The sequence below is a fragment of the Nerophis lumbriciformis genome, linkage group LG08 (assembly GCF_033978685.3).
Source record: "Nerophis lumbriciformis linkage group LG08, RoL_Nlum_v2.1, whole genome shotgun sequence".
Classification (NCBI taxonomy): Eukaryota; Metazoa; Chordata; class Actinopteri; order Syngnathiformes; family Syngnathidae; genus Nerophis; species Nerophis lumbriciformis.
In genome coordinates, this window is record NC_084555.2 from 32,616,804 (window position 1) to 32,631,565 (window position 14,762).

A 14,762-nucleotide genomic window follows, 5' to 3' on the forward strand; every position below is an offset into this window, starting at 1 on the left:
TTTTGAAAGAAGGTAAATAAAGTGGTCCTCGTGTAAACTGGAGCCTCCGTGTTTGTTATTTTGTAGTTTCATACAGTATAGGCGACATTTATAAACCCTCGGTTACACTTTTTTAAATAGATTTAATCTTGCACGTGGAAAGTTTAAGTGAGGGCTTTAGTTGATATAAAACTCCCGTCAGGGAGTGCATTAATCCAGCACAACAGCGGCGCATGGACTTCATTTATAAGTAAAGGTAAGACTATAATAATGTTTTTTTTATTAAATGTGCTTTTTTGTGTGCTACAGTTTGTATGTGTAAAGTTAAAGTTAAGTTAAAGTACCAATGATTGTCACACACACACACTAGGTGTAATGAAATTTGTCCTCTGCATTTGACCCATCCCCTTCACCCCCTGGGAGGTGAGAGGAGCAGTGGGGAGCAGTGGGCAGCAGCGGCGCTGCGCCCGGGAATAATTTTTGGTGATTTAACCCCCAATTCCAACCCTTGATGCTGAGTGCCAAGCAGGGAAGAATGCTGGTATGAGCTTTTAAACATAACCCGTTAACTGCTGCCAATCAAATGGTGAATAAGATACTCTTTGGGGTTCATATGTTTGTAAATCTGACTGTGATGAAGTCAGTGCCTCACCAGCCATCAACCTCACCGCACGTCACTGGTGTCTAGTATACAGTGGTCCCTCGCCACATGGCAGATTTTTTTCGGGATATTTTATTAAAGCACATCCTACAATTTTAGGTCCTAAATTAAGCACTTTCAAGCATACACATGGGCAGCACGGTGGGCCAGGGGTTAGTGCGTGTGCCTCACAATACAAAGGTCCTGAGTTCAATCCTGGGCTCGGGATCTTTCTGTGTGGAGTTTGCATGTTCTCCCCGTGACTGTGTGGGTTCCCTCCGGGTACTCCGGCTTCCTCCCACCTCCAAAGACATGCACCTGGGGATAGGTTGATTGGCAACACTAAATTGGCCCTAGTGTGTGAATGTGAGTGTGAATGTTGTCTGTCTATCTGTGTTGGCCCTGTGATGAGGTGGCGACCTCCCCAGGGTGTACGCCGCCTTCCGCCCGAATGCAGCTGAGATAGACTCCAGAACCCCCCGCGATCCCGAACGGTACAAGCGGTAGAAAATGGAAGCATACACGTGGCTAAATAAACTAAAATATCAATGCTACAGTAGTACTGGCCACAAGATGAGACCAAACTAATCATATCACGCTCTTCAGTATCTTGGTCACTGATTGGCTCAGTGACCTTAACTCTTTTAATGAATTAAAATAGTTAAGGTCACTTAAGGGTGTTTTTTAAAATCTCAAGGGCTTTCATTATGTGGAAAACCGTACTTAGTAAACCGTTTTTTACACTCTAGCTATGAAAATATTTGATTTAAAAATAATGATTCGTATTAAGGGTACATTTATTTAATCACAGTCATGTCTGGAACCAATTAACAGCAATAAACAAGGGACGACTGTGCAGTATGTGTCCTGCCCAAATGGACCAAAAGAAAATACAATTGTGGCTATACAGATGAAAATAACAGCATGGTTGTGAATAAATGCATGGATGTAGAAAAAGCTTTGCTCATCATCATGTTGACAAAAAACATTCTGGGTGGTGGCCCACATCAGCAAGGCTCACTGCAAACTGAGAGTGCCAGTCTCTGTTGAACACCGCCTTGAGGTGGCCCTGCACAGTTTTGGTCTTCCATAAAGAATAAGGAGCATGCTGGGAAATCACCAGACCCACTCCAGCTGTGTTTAAAAAGTAGTCCTCTGACCAGTTAGATGTACCTGCAAAGCAAATATCTCATTAATAATTGATCATTCTCATCAATGTTGAGCAACGACTCACCGATGTAGGCCACTTTTTCAGTCACCAAGTATTTATTATGGTTGACTCGACTGAAGGGAATGTTTGTCTGGTTTGCCACGGGTAAAATGAACAACTTCTAAACACACACACACAAAAGAACTTGTAAAAACGTATGTTGACATCATGGATCATCTCGTCAACTCCTTACTATTTGGATTCTGTCCAGGGCGGCGAGGGACTGAAGGAAAGGCAGCATTAAGGTTAAGGAGCTATGCCTGCAGCTGATAAGCATCCGGATCTTCACCTTCCTCTCAAACGCAGCTCTCCTGAGGGCGGTGTCAATATCAGGCCAATATCTGGAAGAACAATACAATGCAGACTTCAAGCAAAAACGCATATTGCAATTATATTTTTAACATCATTAACCTATGTGGGTGTGCTCTGGGGAAATACTCCATGACAGCCACGTCAATAGATTGATGCGCTTCAGAGATGATGGAGATGATGGCCTCCAGGTCCTGAGTCCGTGATGCAGGACAGAATGATGGTGGAGAACCCTATAGACAACAAATACTTGTTACAAGAGCTTCATTGGTAAAAGGAACTCCTTTCAATTTGAGCACTTCCGTATTTACACTTCAATATGTACTGTATATGTACTTAGTAGAGGTGGGTGGATTTATACTAGCGTGTAGTATTTTTCAGTCATCTTGACAAATCTGTTTTTGTTGTGTTGCTCAAATATATTGTACATATTTAAGGGTGTCACGCTACAACTACTTCACTTCCGATACGATACTGATATTGGAGCTTTGAGTATTGGCGAATACTGATATGGATTTGAAACGCTATATGTACAAATCATACATTTTGTTATTTTGTAGTGTGGACTGTTAGAAAGGGCTGGATCAAGTGTATTTAGGTAGGTACGAAGAACACTAACCTATTTATTAGAATTGTCTGGAATGGAACTAAGCGATGTTGATTATTTTTTGTCAACACAAGTGGCCACAAGGTAGTTGGTGCTTGTCGTGGCGGTAATCCTAGAACCCGTTGGTGGACACCGGCGGTGAGGGATGCCGTCAAGCTGAAGAAGGAGTCCTATCGGGTTCTTTTGGCTCATAGGACTCCTGAGGCAGCGGACAGGTACCGACAGGCCAAGCGGTGTGCGGCTTCAGCGGTCGCAGAGGCAAAAACTCGGACATGGGAGGAGTTCGGGGAAGCCATGGAAAACGACTTCCGGACGGCTTCGAAGCAATTCTGGACCACCATCCGCCGCCTCAGGAAGGGGAAGCAGTGCACTATCAACACCGTGTATGGCGGGGATGGTGTTCTGCTGACCTCGACTGCGGATGTTGTGGATCGGTGGAGGGAATACTTCGAAGACCTCCTCAATCCCACCAACACGTCTTCTTATGAGGAAGCAGTGCCTGGGGAGTCTGTGGTGGGCTCTCCTATTTCTGGGGCTGAGGTTACTGAGGTAGTTAAAAATCTCCTCGGTGGCAAGGCCCCGGGGGAAGATGAGATCCGCCCGGAGTTCCTGAAGGCTCTGGATGCTGTGGGGCTGTCTTGGTTGACAAGACTCTGCAGCATTGCGTGGACATCGGGGGCGGTACCTCTGGATTGGCAGACCGGGGTGGTGGTTCCTCTCTTTAAGAAGGGGAACCGGAGGGTGTGCTCTAACTATCGTGGGATCACACTCCTCAGCCTTCCCGGTAAGGTCTATTCAGGTGTACTGGAGAGGAGGCTACGCCGGATAGTCGAACCTCGGATTCAGGAGGAACAGTGTGGTTTTCGTCCTGGTCGTGGAACTGTGGACCAGCTCTATACTCTCGGCAGGGTCCTTGAGGGTGCATGGGAGTTTGCCCAACCAGTCTACATGTGTTTTGTGGACTTGGAGAAGGCATTCGACCGTGTCCCTCGGGAAGTCCTGTGGGGAGTGCTCAGAGAGTATGGGGTATCGGACTGTCTGATTGTGGCAGTCCGCTCCCTGTATGCTCAGTGCCAGAGCTTGGTCCGCATTGCCGGCAGTAAGTCGGACACGTTTCCAGTGAGGGTTGGACTCCGCCAAGGCTGCCCTTTGTCACCGATTCTGTTCATAACTTTTATGGACAGAATTTCTAGGCGCAGTCAAGGCGTTGAGGGGATCTGGTTTGGTGGCTGCAGGATTAGGTCTCTGCTTTTTGCAGATGATGTGGTCCTGATGGCTTCATCTGGCCAGGATCTTCAGCTCTCACTGGATCGGTTCGCAGCCGAGTGTGAAGCAACTGGGATGAGAATCAGCACCTCCAAGTCCGAGTCCATGGTTCTCGCCCGGAAAAGGGTGGAGTGCCATCTCCGGGTTGGGGAGGAGATCTTGCCCCAAGTGGAGGAGTTCAAGTACCTCGGAGTCTTGTTCACGAGTGAGGGAAGAGTGGATCGTGAGATCGACAGGCGGATCGGTGCGGCGTCTTCAGTAATGCGGACGCTGTATCGATCCGTTGTGGTGAAGAAGGAGCTGAGCCGGAAGGCAAAGCTCTCAATTTACCGGTCGATCTACGTTCCCATCCTCACCTATGGTCATGAGCTTTGGGTTATGACCGAAAGGACAAGATCACGGGTACAAGCGGCCGAAATGAGTTTCCTCCGCCGGGTGGCGGGGCTCTCCCTTAGAGATATAGTGAGAAGCTCTGCCATCCGGGGGGAGCTCAAAGTAAAGCCGCTGCTCCTCCACATTGAGAGGAGCCAGATGAGGTGGTTCGGGCATCTGGTCAGGATGCCACCCGAACGCCTCCCTAGGGAGGTGTTTAGGGCACGTCCGATAGGAGGCCGCGGGGAAGACCCAGGACACGTTGGGAAGACTATGTCTCCCGGCTGGCCTGGGAACGCCTCGGGGTCCCACAGGAAGAGCTGGACGAAGTGGCTGGGGAGAGGGAAGTCTGGGCTTCCCTGCTTAGGCTGCTGCCCCCACGACCCGACCTCGGATAAGCGGAAGAAGATGGATGGATGGATGGACAAGTGGCCACAATAATGAATTAAGTTAAGCTCATGGCGCAGTAAGTTGAATGATGCGGACATGTTTGTTACAGGATACTTTCTAATGCACTTCTGCCTTGCAGGCTTTATATCTGTAAGTAAACTTTAACTATAATTATTTGATACTAGTTTATATTGACAAATGTCAGGTTTTAGACTGCAATATTGTTCAGTTAAAGACAAGTATGTCTACTTTAGCTGTTGTGTGGCTGCTAGCTCCTAGTAGCCTATAGTATAGCCAACCGTGTTTACCTTTTGTAAATAACTTCACTAAAACACAAAAAACACCAACTTAGTGTGCTTATTGGAGTACATTTAGATGTTAACTGGTTTTGCACAAGTAAATGCATTGCAGGACTGTTTGTACCTGAGCTTTTATTCGAGATTTTAGATACAAGGCGATATCATCCGATACTTAATTTTTTTGCTGGTATCAGACAAATAGCTGATATCAATATCGGATTGGGACACCCCTATAAATGTATATGTAGTCATATATTGTGTATAAACTCAGACAAGTTCTTGAAGGCGGGCTTTGAAGGTTTTGAATTTGAGAGAAAATGTTTTGCTTTGGTTGACTTATTTTGCACTACTGACTTTATTTTTATCAAACAATTGTATGTCAAAAATAGAATAAGGGAATCATTGTTTTGCATTATATATAATATTGCAAAATCTTTCACAAATAGTGCTGTCAAACAAGATTCAGATTCCTGAATCAGATTAAACACACTTTTGAATGTTGTTTAATAGTGATTAATCAAAGTAAATTACTTGCATAACATCTTTTTTTTTTTAAAAGACCCCATTATTTTGAAACAATTACAATTGTATTGTCAGAATGTCATACCGGAACCTTAATTTCAATGTTTTACTTGATATGCAGATAATTTATTTGCTCAAAAATTTGTAAAAGTATTTTCGAAAGTACCATCAGGTTGTGTTTTGAAGTGAAATTTTCCAGCGAGTACACCAGTAAGAGTCTCCTCACTTGTATTTGCACTGATGTATACATTGACCTGACTAATTTCAGGTAACCATCTCCGGTTAAGGTAAAGGAGCATGTGCAGTCAAAAATAAATTGTGTGAATAATCTGCGTATATACATGATTAATGCGATAATGTTTTGTGATTATTCGCATGCATTAACACATTAACTTTGACAGCCCGAGTGTTGATATATACTAGGGCCTGAAAGCTTTGTCTGGAGTTTTTTCTAATCAAGATCAACATTTTAAGGGCAAAAATCACAAAATCCTTCAATGATCTTGAAAAACTTCCAAGTAAAAAATATCGGTATCTGTGATACCTGCTCTTTATTAACCTGGTATCTGAATGACACAAAATGTGTAATATCAATCACCCTAATATCTATCCACTTTCTGTTCTTCTTCTCTCCTGTTTAATTCTCAATTGCAACCCATCCAGTCAGTCCCTCCCCTCCCACGACATAGCCAACATGAGGATTACATTTGGTTAGGGTCGAGCCCTAGTATACATTCATCATTTGGGGTGTGTTGATTGCAACACCCAGGTACAGATGCAATCAAAATGCTAAATGTAAGTACGGAGGTGTGCAAATTGTCAGAACTCAACTCACTGCAAGGTATATTCTGCTGGTGATGTTTCCATCATTCACCAGAAGGGGTCGCTTCTTATTGATGTGAGTGTCTAAGGAGGAAGGCCAGGAGTGTGGCAAAGAGCTGTTGGAATGTCCCATCACCCAGTAAGACTGGAAGATCTTATGGAGGTCTCTTGCAAGACTGGAGCAGTTGTAAATGACCACGCCCAGTTCTTTCACCTACATTGTCACACGTGTAGTTATAAAACTTTTTTGATTTTTTTAGATGATGATGTCTATTCACCTGTGTCAGAGCCCTCCAGTCCATGTTAGCACTGCCTACAAACATATGTTTTCTGTCCACGATCCAGAATTTGCTATGCAGGACACCATTTGTCAGACGCCCAAAGTCAACCTTGCGCACGTGCACTCCTGCAGAGGACAGACGGATTAATGGATGTCGATGATCAACAAAAAGCGATTTACGAATCCAAACCGTTCTGTTTTAAGATCTTTAAATCGGTGGAGTTTGTCCCAAGAAAAGGAAGGCTGGTCACTACTCGGACTGAGATGTTCCTGGAGGGAAGCGACTGAAGCTGCTCAAAGATTTCCCGCCCCTGTATTTGTTAAAAATCTTCACATCAATATGATATCCAAAGAGACCTCATATCTAAAAATATCAGTTTGTTGGGAACTTACAGTTATATCAGAGGAAGAGTTGACATTGATGTCCTCCCCAGTCAACATCCAGTAAAGGGACACCACTTCTAGCTCTTGCGTTGCCATGGAGAGAAGATCTTTCCAAGCTTTTTCCAAAGGGATCCCAAATGTTACATTGGCTTTGTACTGCACGTGTTGAGGAATGCTTTCAACCAGAGCCATACTGGAAGGGTCAATATTACATTCAGATTATTTTAGAGGCAGTTTCAATAGGAATGAAAAACAATAACCGATTTAGTGCAATGATGTTCAAAATGCAGCCCGCGGTTTGTTTATTTGAGGAAAAAAGAGATACTAATAAGTGATAACATATCTTTGTGTTTCATGGTCATCGCAGTGGAGAGCTGTTCAAATACAGTTTTCCCTTGTAGGCTATACACGGGTTTTAACGTCAAAGTTGTGCATCAGTCACTACAGTGGACGCAATAGTGTCTTGCCATACTTACACTGCCACCCATCCTCACAAACAAGACAGTCGACAGACATGCAGAAGAAGTGCAGAGCAGGGGACGAAGATCTAACTACCGGTATTCCTGTTTTTCCTAGGAAACCCTTGCAGGTATAAAAAAGTAATGGGATATCTAGCGATAACTAAGGATTAATATTAAAGTACGCACGGTCGTCCCCACAATGCTGAAATGGGCTTTTATTTGATTTGCTGTTAGTGGTTTTACATTCTATTTGCACTCTACAAGATCACAATCTATTCTTTTTTCTATTTATAATCTACTCATATTAACCATGATACTTATAAACTACTCTATTTGAATGTTATTATATTTAAATTAATATGTACTGTACCTCTTATGGTACTTATTGGGCTAAATCTGGGACCTTGGGTACTAAATTTGGTGCCATCTTAGGTCTCTCCATAAAGTTCCTCGGATCCTTCAACATTTCTCAGTGTTGATTTTGTGATTTGTAAAATTTATGAATAACCATGCTCACTAAATTGTACATATGCCTCCCAGGTTACATTTTGATTGCCATGTAGTATTGCTGCGACTGTTTTTGAAAAAAAATCTCCTCTCTGAGCTGCCACCTTACCGTGGTAGAGGAGTTTGCGTGTCCCAATGATCCTAGGAGCTATGTTGTCCGGGGGTTTCAATGCCCCCTGGTAGGGTCTCCCAAGGCAAACTGGTCCTAGGTGAGGGATCAGACAAAGAGCAGCTCGAAGACCTCAATGAAGAACACAAACCAAGGACCCAGATTTCCCTCGCCCGGACGCGGGTCACCGGGGCCCCCCTCTGGAGCCAGGCCCGGAGGTGGGGCACGATGGCGAGCGCCTGGTGGCCGGGCCTGTCCCCATGGGGCCCGGCCGGGCACAGCCCGAAGAGGCAACGTGGGTCCCCCCTCCAATGGGCTCACCACCCATAGCAGGGGCCATAGAGGTCGGGTGCAGTGTGAGCTGGGCGGAAGCCGAGGGCAGGGCACTTGGCGGTCCGATCCTCGGCTACATAAGCTGGCTCTTGGGACGTGGAACGTCACTTCGCTGGGGGGGGAAGGAGCCTGAGCTAGTGCGTGAGATGGAGAAGTTCCGGCTAGATATAGTCGGACTCACTTCGACGCACAGCAAGGGCTCTGGAACCACTTCTCTTGAGAGGGGCTGGACTCTCTTCCACTCTGGCGTTGCCGGCAGTGAGAGGCGACGGGCTGGGGTGGCAATTCTTGTTGCCCCTCGGCTAAAAGCCTGCACGTTGGAGTTCAACCCGGTGGACGAGAGGGTAGCTTCCCTCCGCCTTCGGGTGGGGGGACGGGTCCTGATTGTTGTTTGCGTTTACGCGCCAAACGGCAGCTCAGAGTACCCACCCTTTTTGGATTCACTCGAGGGAGTACTGGAGAGTGCTCCCCCGGGTGATTCCCTCGTTCTACTGGGGGACTTCAACGCTCATGTTGGCAACGACAGTGAAACCTGGAGAGGTGTGATTGGGAAGAATGGCCGCCCGGATCTGAACCCGAGTGGTGTTCTGTTATTGGACTTTTGTGCTCGTCACAGATTGTCGATAACAAACACCATGTCCAAACATAAGGGTGTCCATATGTGCACTTGGCACCAGGACACCCTAGGCCGCGGTTCCATGATCGACTTTGTCGTTGTGTCATCGGATTTGCGGCCTCATGTTTTGGACACTCGGGTGAAGAGAGGGGCGGAGCTTTCTACCGATCACCACCTGGTGGTGAGTTGGCTGCGATGGTGGGGGAGAATGCCGGACAAACCTGGCAGGCCCAAACGCATTGTGAGGGTTTGCTGGGAACGCCTGGCAGAGTCTCCTGTCAGAGAGAGTTTCAATTCCCACCTCCGGAAAAACTTTGAACATGTCACAAGGGATGTGCTGGACATTGAGTCCGAGTGGACAATGTTCCGTACCTCTATTGTCGAGGCGGCCGATTGGAGCTGTGGCCGCAAGGTAGTTGGTGCCTGTCGTGGCGGTAATCCTAGAACCCGTTGGTGGACGCCGGCGGTGAGGGATGCCGTCAGGCTGAAGAAGGAGTCCTATCGGGTTCTTTTGGCTCATGGGACTCCTGAGGCAGCAGACAGGTACCGACAGGCCAAGCGGTGTGCGGCTTCAGCGGTCGCGGAGGCAAAAACTCGGACATGGGAGGAGTTCGGGGAGGCCATGGAAAAAGACTTCCGGACGGCTTCGAAGCAATTCTGGACCACCATCCGCCGCCTCAGGAAGGGGAAGCAGTGCAGTGTCAACACCGTGTATGGTGGGGATGGTGCTCTGCTGACCTCGACTGCGGATGTTGTGGATCGGTGGAGAGAATACTTCGAAGACCTCCTCAATCCTACCAGCACGTCTTCCTATGAGGAAGCAGGGCCTGGGGAATCTGTGGTGGGCTCTCCTATTTCTTGGGCTGAGGTTGCCGAGGTAGTTAAAAAGCTCCTCGGTGGCAAGGCCCCGGGGGTGGATGAGATCCGCCCGGAGTTCCTTAAGGCTCTGGATGTTGTGGGGCTGTCTTGGTTGACAAGACTCTGCAACATCGCGTGGACATCGGGGGCGGTACCTCTGGATTGGCAGACCGGGGTGGTGGTTCCTCTCTTTAAGAAGGGGAACCGGAGGGTGTGTTCCAACTATCGTGGGATCACACTCCTCAGCCTTCCCGGTAAGGTCTATTCAGGTGTACTGGAGAGGAGGCTACGCCGGATAGTCGAACCTCGGATTCAGGAGGAACAGTGTGGTTTTCGTCCTGGTCGTGGAACTGTGGACCAGCTCTATACTCTCGGCAGGGTCCTTGAGGGTGCATGGGAGTTTGCCCAACCAGTCTACATGTGCTTTGTGGACTTGGAGAAGGCATTCGACCGTGTACCCCGGGAAGTCCTGTGGGGAGTGCTCAGAGAGTATGGGGTAACGGACTGTCTTATTGTGGCAGTTCACTCCCTGTATAATCAGTGTCAGAGCTTGGTCCGCATTGCCGGCAGTAAGTCGGACACGTTTCCAGTGAGGGTTGGACTCCGTCAAGGCTGCCCTTTGTCACCGATTCTGTTCATAACCTTTATGGACAGAATTTCTAGGCGCAGTCAGGGCGTTGAGGGGATCTGGTTTGGTGGCTGCAGGATTAGGTCACTGCTATTTGCAGATGATGTGGTCCTGATGGCTTCCTCCGGCCAAGATCTTCAGCTCTCACTGGATCGGTTCGCAGCCGAGTGTGAAGCGACTGGGATGGGAATCAGCACCTCCAAGTCCGAGTCCATGGTTCTCGCCCGGAAAAGGGTGGAGTGCCATCTCCGGGTTGGGGAGGAGATCTTGCCCCAAGTGGAGGAGTTCAAGTACCTCGGAGTCTTGTTCACGAGTGAGGGAAGAGTGGATCGTGAGATCGACAGGCGGATCGGTGCGGCGTCTTCAGTAATGCGGACGCTGTATCGATCCGTTGTGGTGAAGAAGGAGGAAGGTATTTCGGGCACGTCCGACCGGTAGGAGGCCACGGGAAGACCCAGGACACGCTGGGAAGACTATCTCTCCCGGCTGGCCTGGGAACGCCTCGGGATCCCCCGGGAGGAGCTGGACGAAGTGACTGGGGAGAGGGAAGTCTGGGCTTCCCTGCTTAAGCTGCTGCCCCCGCGACCCGACCTCGGATAAGCGGAAGAAGATGGATGGATGGAATGTTTTTGAAAATACTACATCTGCAGTAACTTTTTTGCTGCAAATAAATTAATTTATGCTATATGGTAATATTTTTTTCTCATTAAAATGCAGCAATACTTTGTTGGTATTAGTCTTGTCAGGATTTCGGTGTTCTACAAAAGTTAGTTTTGAAGTCAGTCGGCTGAATGTTTTAGCAATGCATTTTACAGTATCTTAATTTGTTAAATTATAGGAACACATTATTGAATGTTATTAAAGCATATTTAATAGTGTTTACAAAAGCTTTTTTAAATCAATTTCATCTTACAAATATATTTAATCAATTAAACGTCTAATACCTGTTGTCCACCCTAGTGAACATTTTGCAAACTCTTGAAAAATTTATGTTTTTTTTTTTTTTTTAATGTTTTTAGCCTGTTAACAAAAAAAAAAAGGTCAGCTCTGATGTTTTTGTTTTGATCCATTAATTTTTCAATATGCATCACTCAATGCAAACCTTTTGAACACCACCACTTAAGTGGGCACTCAATGAAACCATTTAACTCTAGAAAAGTTTTAAACTTGTATTTTATTCACAGATCTTAAAGTTAACGCGATAACGAGTTAATTATAGTTTTCTTTAACCCTCTGTGTGTCTAAAGGGTTAAAACAAAATAAAAACATTTCATGTTTACTATTTTTGCTTCGGGCTGAAGTTAATTGAGAGATTTGAGTAACAAAAGTAAAACAAATATGAATCCAAAATGTTTTATGCCCTTTGACAAATGTCCTGTTTGGCTTTTGGGGTATTGTTACATAACTGCCAGTGTATCATGAAAAAACCCTCTGAGGGGAAATCATGTACTGTATAATGGAGTATGAACAAAAATAAACAAAAAAGTAGAACAAAAAGTATTGCCAAAATACAACAGGAATTTACTGAAAGGACAACTAAGTCAGCCTTTGTTCCCTAAGGGTTAACGGCACAGTTGTTTTAATATCCGTTTAAAGTAAGCATGTTTAAGAGAGTATTTATTTGTATGAGGGATAATGTGTTTGGGTCCATTTTGTGTTGAGCATAGTATTTATTAACATTTGCATGAAGCAAACACATTGTTCAGTTTCATGTTAATGGTATTAAAAACTTAAAAATGATCTAAGGCAGTGGTCTCCAACCACCAGTCCGGGGATTGGTAGGACCGCATTTTCTTTGATTTAACTCTCATCTGTCCCACTAAACCAGTCCTTCTCAAATAGTGTAATGCCCTCGGTGGCGCGGTGTAATGCCAGAGGGGCAAAAGGTAACTCATGTAACATGTTTTGTTTGCCGTACCACAATATGCTGCAGCGTATGAAGCACTTGGCTTCCCTGTAATCACGGTGGGAGACGAGGAAAGGCTGGTGTGTATCCTTTAGTGGTAAAAAGCTTACAATGTTATGAAGAGATATAACAATTTTATAGACACATTGTACTATTTATTGTGACGGTGGAGAGTGCAACATATTTCTTTCTTCCTAGGGGGGCTTTACAGAAAATATTTGAGAAGCACTGCACTAATAAGCACACCAATAAGCTTGTTCAAAGATGTATAGTAAAACTCCTGATAAGAAGTCACCATTTGTTATATCTTTGTTACATGGGACAATAAACCATTAATGAACATATACAATGAAAATGTGCCAGAGGGGTTATTTCCATCTGCAGTCCCCAGCGGGGTGATGGTTTCTAGAATATACCATTAACCTGCTAAAACCATCTCATCACAAAGAAACAATCGCAGCGCTCCCATTTTTATTTACTTATTTTTGCTGTATTTTATCTGACCAATGTGGAAGGCCGGTCTGTGAAAAGAATGCCCACATTAAACCGGTCCCTGGTGCAAAAAGATTTGTGGACCCCTGATCTAAGGTACACTTAATACAGATTTTTTTTTAAATCTATCTGTGATTATTTACGAATAATTATACATCTAATTTGGACTAAATGCAATTAACACAATTAATTAAATATTTTAATCATTTGAAAGACCTTATTTTGTTTAATTACAACATTTTCATTATTTCCATTACATTACTAAAACGTACTGTAGCGTGCTGCGTACAGAAATTAGCATTGTGTTTTGTCATCAAAAGATATTCCTACAAACTCATAAATGATAAAATATTGTGGACTTTGAACGATCGCAATAAGACAAATACCAAAAGAAAATACCCCTAGACTGCAGTGAAACATTTTGAGAAAAATAAAGAAACATGTAACTTTGGCTATGTTTAAGGTAGGGCGGTTAACACGTACGATTAATCCCCCCCCCCCCCCAATATGCCATTAATTATGTACAAGTGCAGATTAATTACGCAAATAATATTGACAACACATGCTCATTTACCTTCACCATGGATGCGGTTACCTGAAAGGCGGAGTGGGTTGTTATTCGGTCAGTGATCAAGTCAGTGATCACACATCAGTGCAAAGATGAGTGAGGAGACTCAGAATGGTGTGCTTCCTGGCAAATTACACTTCATATTACACCCTGACTGGACTTTAGATAAAACTGTTGCCATGTTTTGAGCAAATAAATTACATATGTCGAAGAAAAACATTTTTTTTTAATTCTGACAATAAAATTGTATTTGTGTCCAAACATTGGGGTTTTTGAAAAATGTATTTAAATTATGCAAGCAAGAAATTTACTTTGATTAATCACAATTAAAATGTATTTGATATTTTTTTTTTATGTTGTTTGAGAGCATTAGTTTAAATGCAAAATTAATAGAGTGTATTTTTACAGACTGTGGTGAGAGAGTAAAGGCAGTTTGGGTTATATACATATGATACAGAAAATATTTTTTTCCCCCAGAGAGTACAGGGAAGGCCTGAGTCAAGTTATGATAATAATGTATTAGAATTTATATAGCGCTTTACAGTGAAACCACATCATTCATTCAGTACACTGACAGAAAGTTGGCTGACAATTGGTACAAACAGCCTCTCTGACCACCACCCAACATGCATTCCCATTTACACAACAGTGTGAGTTGTTACCTGCAATGGTCAACAGAAAGATCATCATCATTGTTGTCCAGAGGAAGAATTTTGTGACTTTGGGGTGATTGGGGTCTCTCCAATACAGCGACGGCAAGCAGAATGCCCAAGATGGTCAGACAGGCGAATAGCACAACTAAAGTCCCACGGTGTGTTGACCTCTGATGATATAAATCAAAGTGAGAGAAAAGTCTAGTGCTGTAAAAAGTAATGTAATTGATGCAGACATACATGTACCTTTTTGGTGGAAACACAACCGTCACGTAGACTGCAGTAAATGGAGATAATCATCTTCTCATAAATGAGTGACCTTAAAAAAAAAGAAGAAAAAGAGCAGTGTGGACTTAGACTATCCATGAAGTGGAAATAAAAACATGTTTTAACTCACATGAGGCTGATGCAGCTGAAGCGTCGTGCCAGAAAGAACACACAACAAAAGTGCTTCTTTCGATCTCAGCTTTACCGTGCACACACAACTCACTTCCTCTTTTTAAATAATTGTAATTTCACCCCTCGCCTTTTCCATTGCTTAAATAAGTAAC

At 44.6% G+C, this 14,762-nt stretch overlaps 1 protein-coding gene across 4 annotated transcripts; it reads right to left on the reverse strand.

Annotated features, from left to right (window-relative positions):
• Positions 1-1,398: 1,398 nt before the first annotated feature.
• LOC133611293 (5'-3' exonuclease PLD4) lies at positions 1,399-14,677 on the reverse strand. Of its 4 annotated transcripts, none has more exons than XM_061967990.2 (11): positions 14,609-14,641; positions 14,458-14,530; positions 14,221-14,381; positions 7,090-7,273; positions 6,887-7,007; positions 6,695-6,822; positions 6,430-6,630; positions 2,241-2,371; positions 2,023-2,170; positions 1,854-1,950; positions 1,399-1,792 (listed from the first exon to the last, which is right to left on the reverse strand). In XM_061967990.2, coding segments are annotated over exons 1-11 (1,449 nt in total). In that variant the 5' UTR covers positions 14,611-14,641; the 3' UTR covers positions 1,399-1,589. The 4 variants fall into 4 exon arrangements, with proteins under 4 accessions (XP_061823974.2, XP_061823973.2, XP_061823971.2 ...); XM_061967989.2 differs by having other exon boundaries at positions 14,452-14,530; positions 14,609-14,617; XM_061967987.2 differs by having other exon boundaries at positions 14,452-14,677.
• Between the last annotated feature and the right edge of the window lie 85 nt (positions 14,678-14,762).

What these genes read in the sequence shown, in the direction of transcription:
- LOC133611293 (XM_061967987.2), bottom strand. Translation starts at nt 14,577, where the DNA reads ATGGATAGTCTAAGTCCACACTGCTCTTTTTCTTCTTTTTTTTTAAGG. An exon ending in ACTGGAGGGCTCTGACACAG is followed by an intron (nt 6,631 to 6,694) that starts GTGAATAGACAT and finishes GTGACAATGTAG; the next exon opens with GTGAAAGAACTGGGCGTGGT. An exon ending in CCAGCAGAATATACCTTGCA is followed by an intron (nt 2,372 to 6,429) that starts GTGAGTTGAGTT and finishes TGTTGTCTATAG; the next exon opens with GGTTCTCCACCATCATTCTG.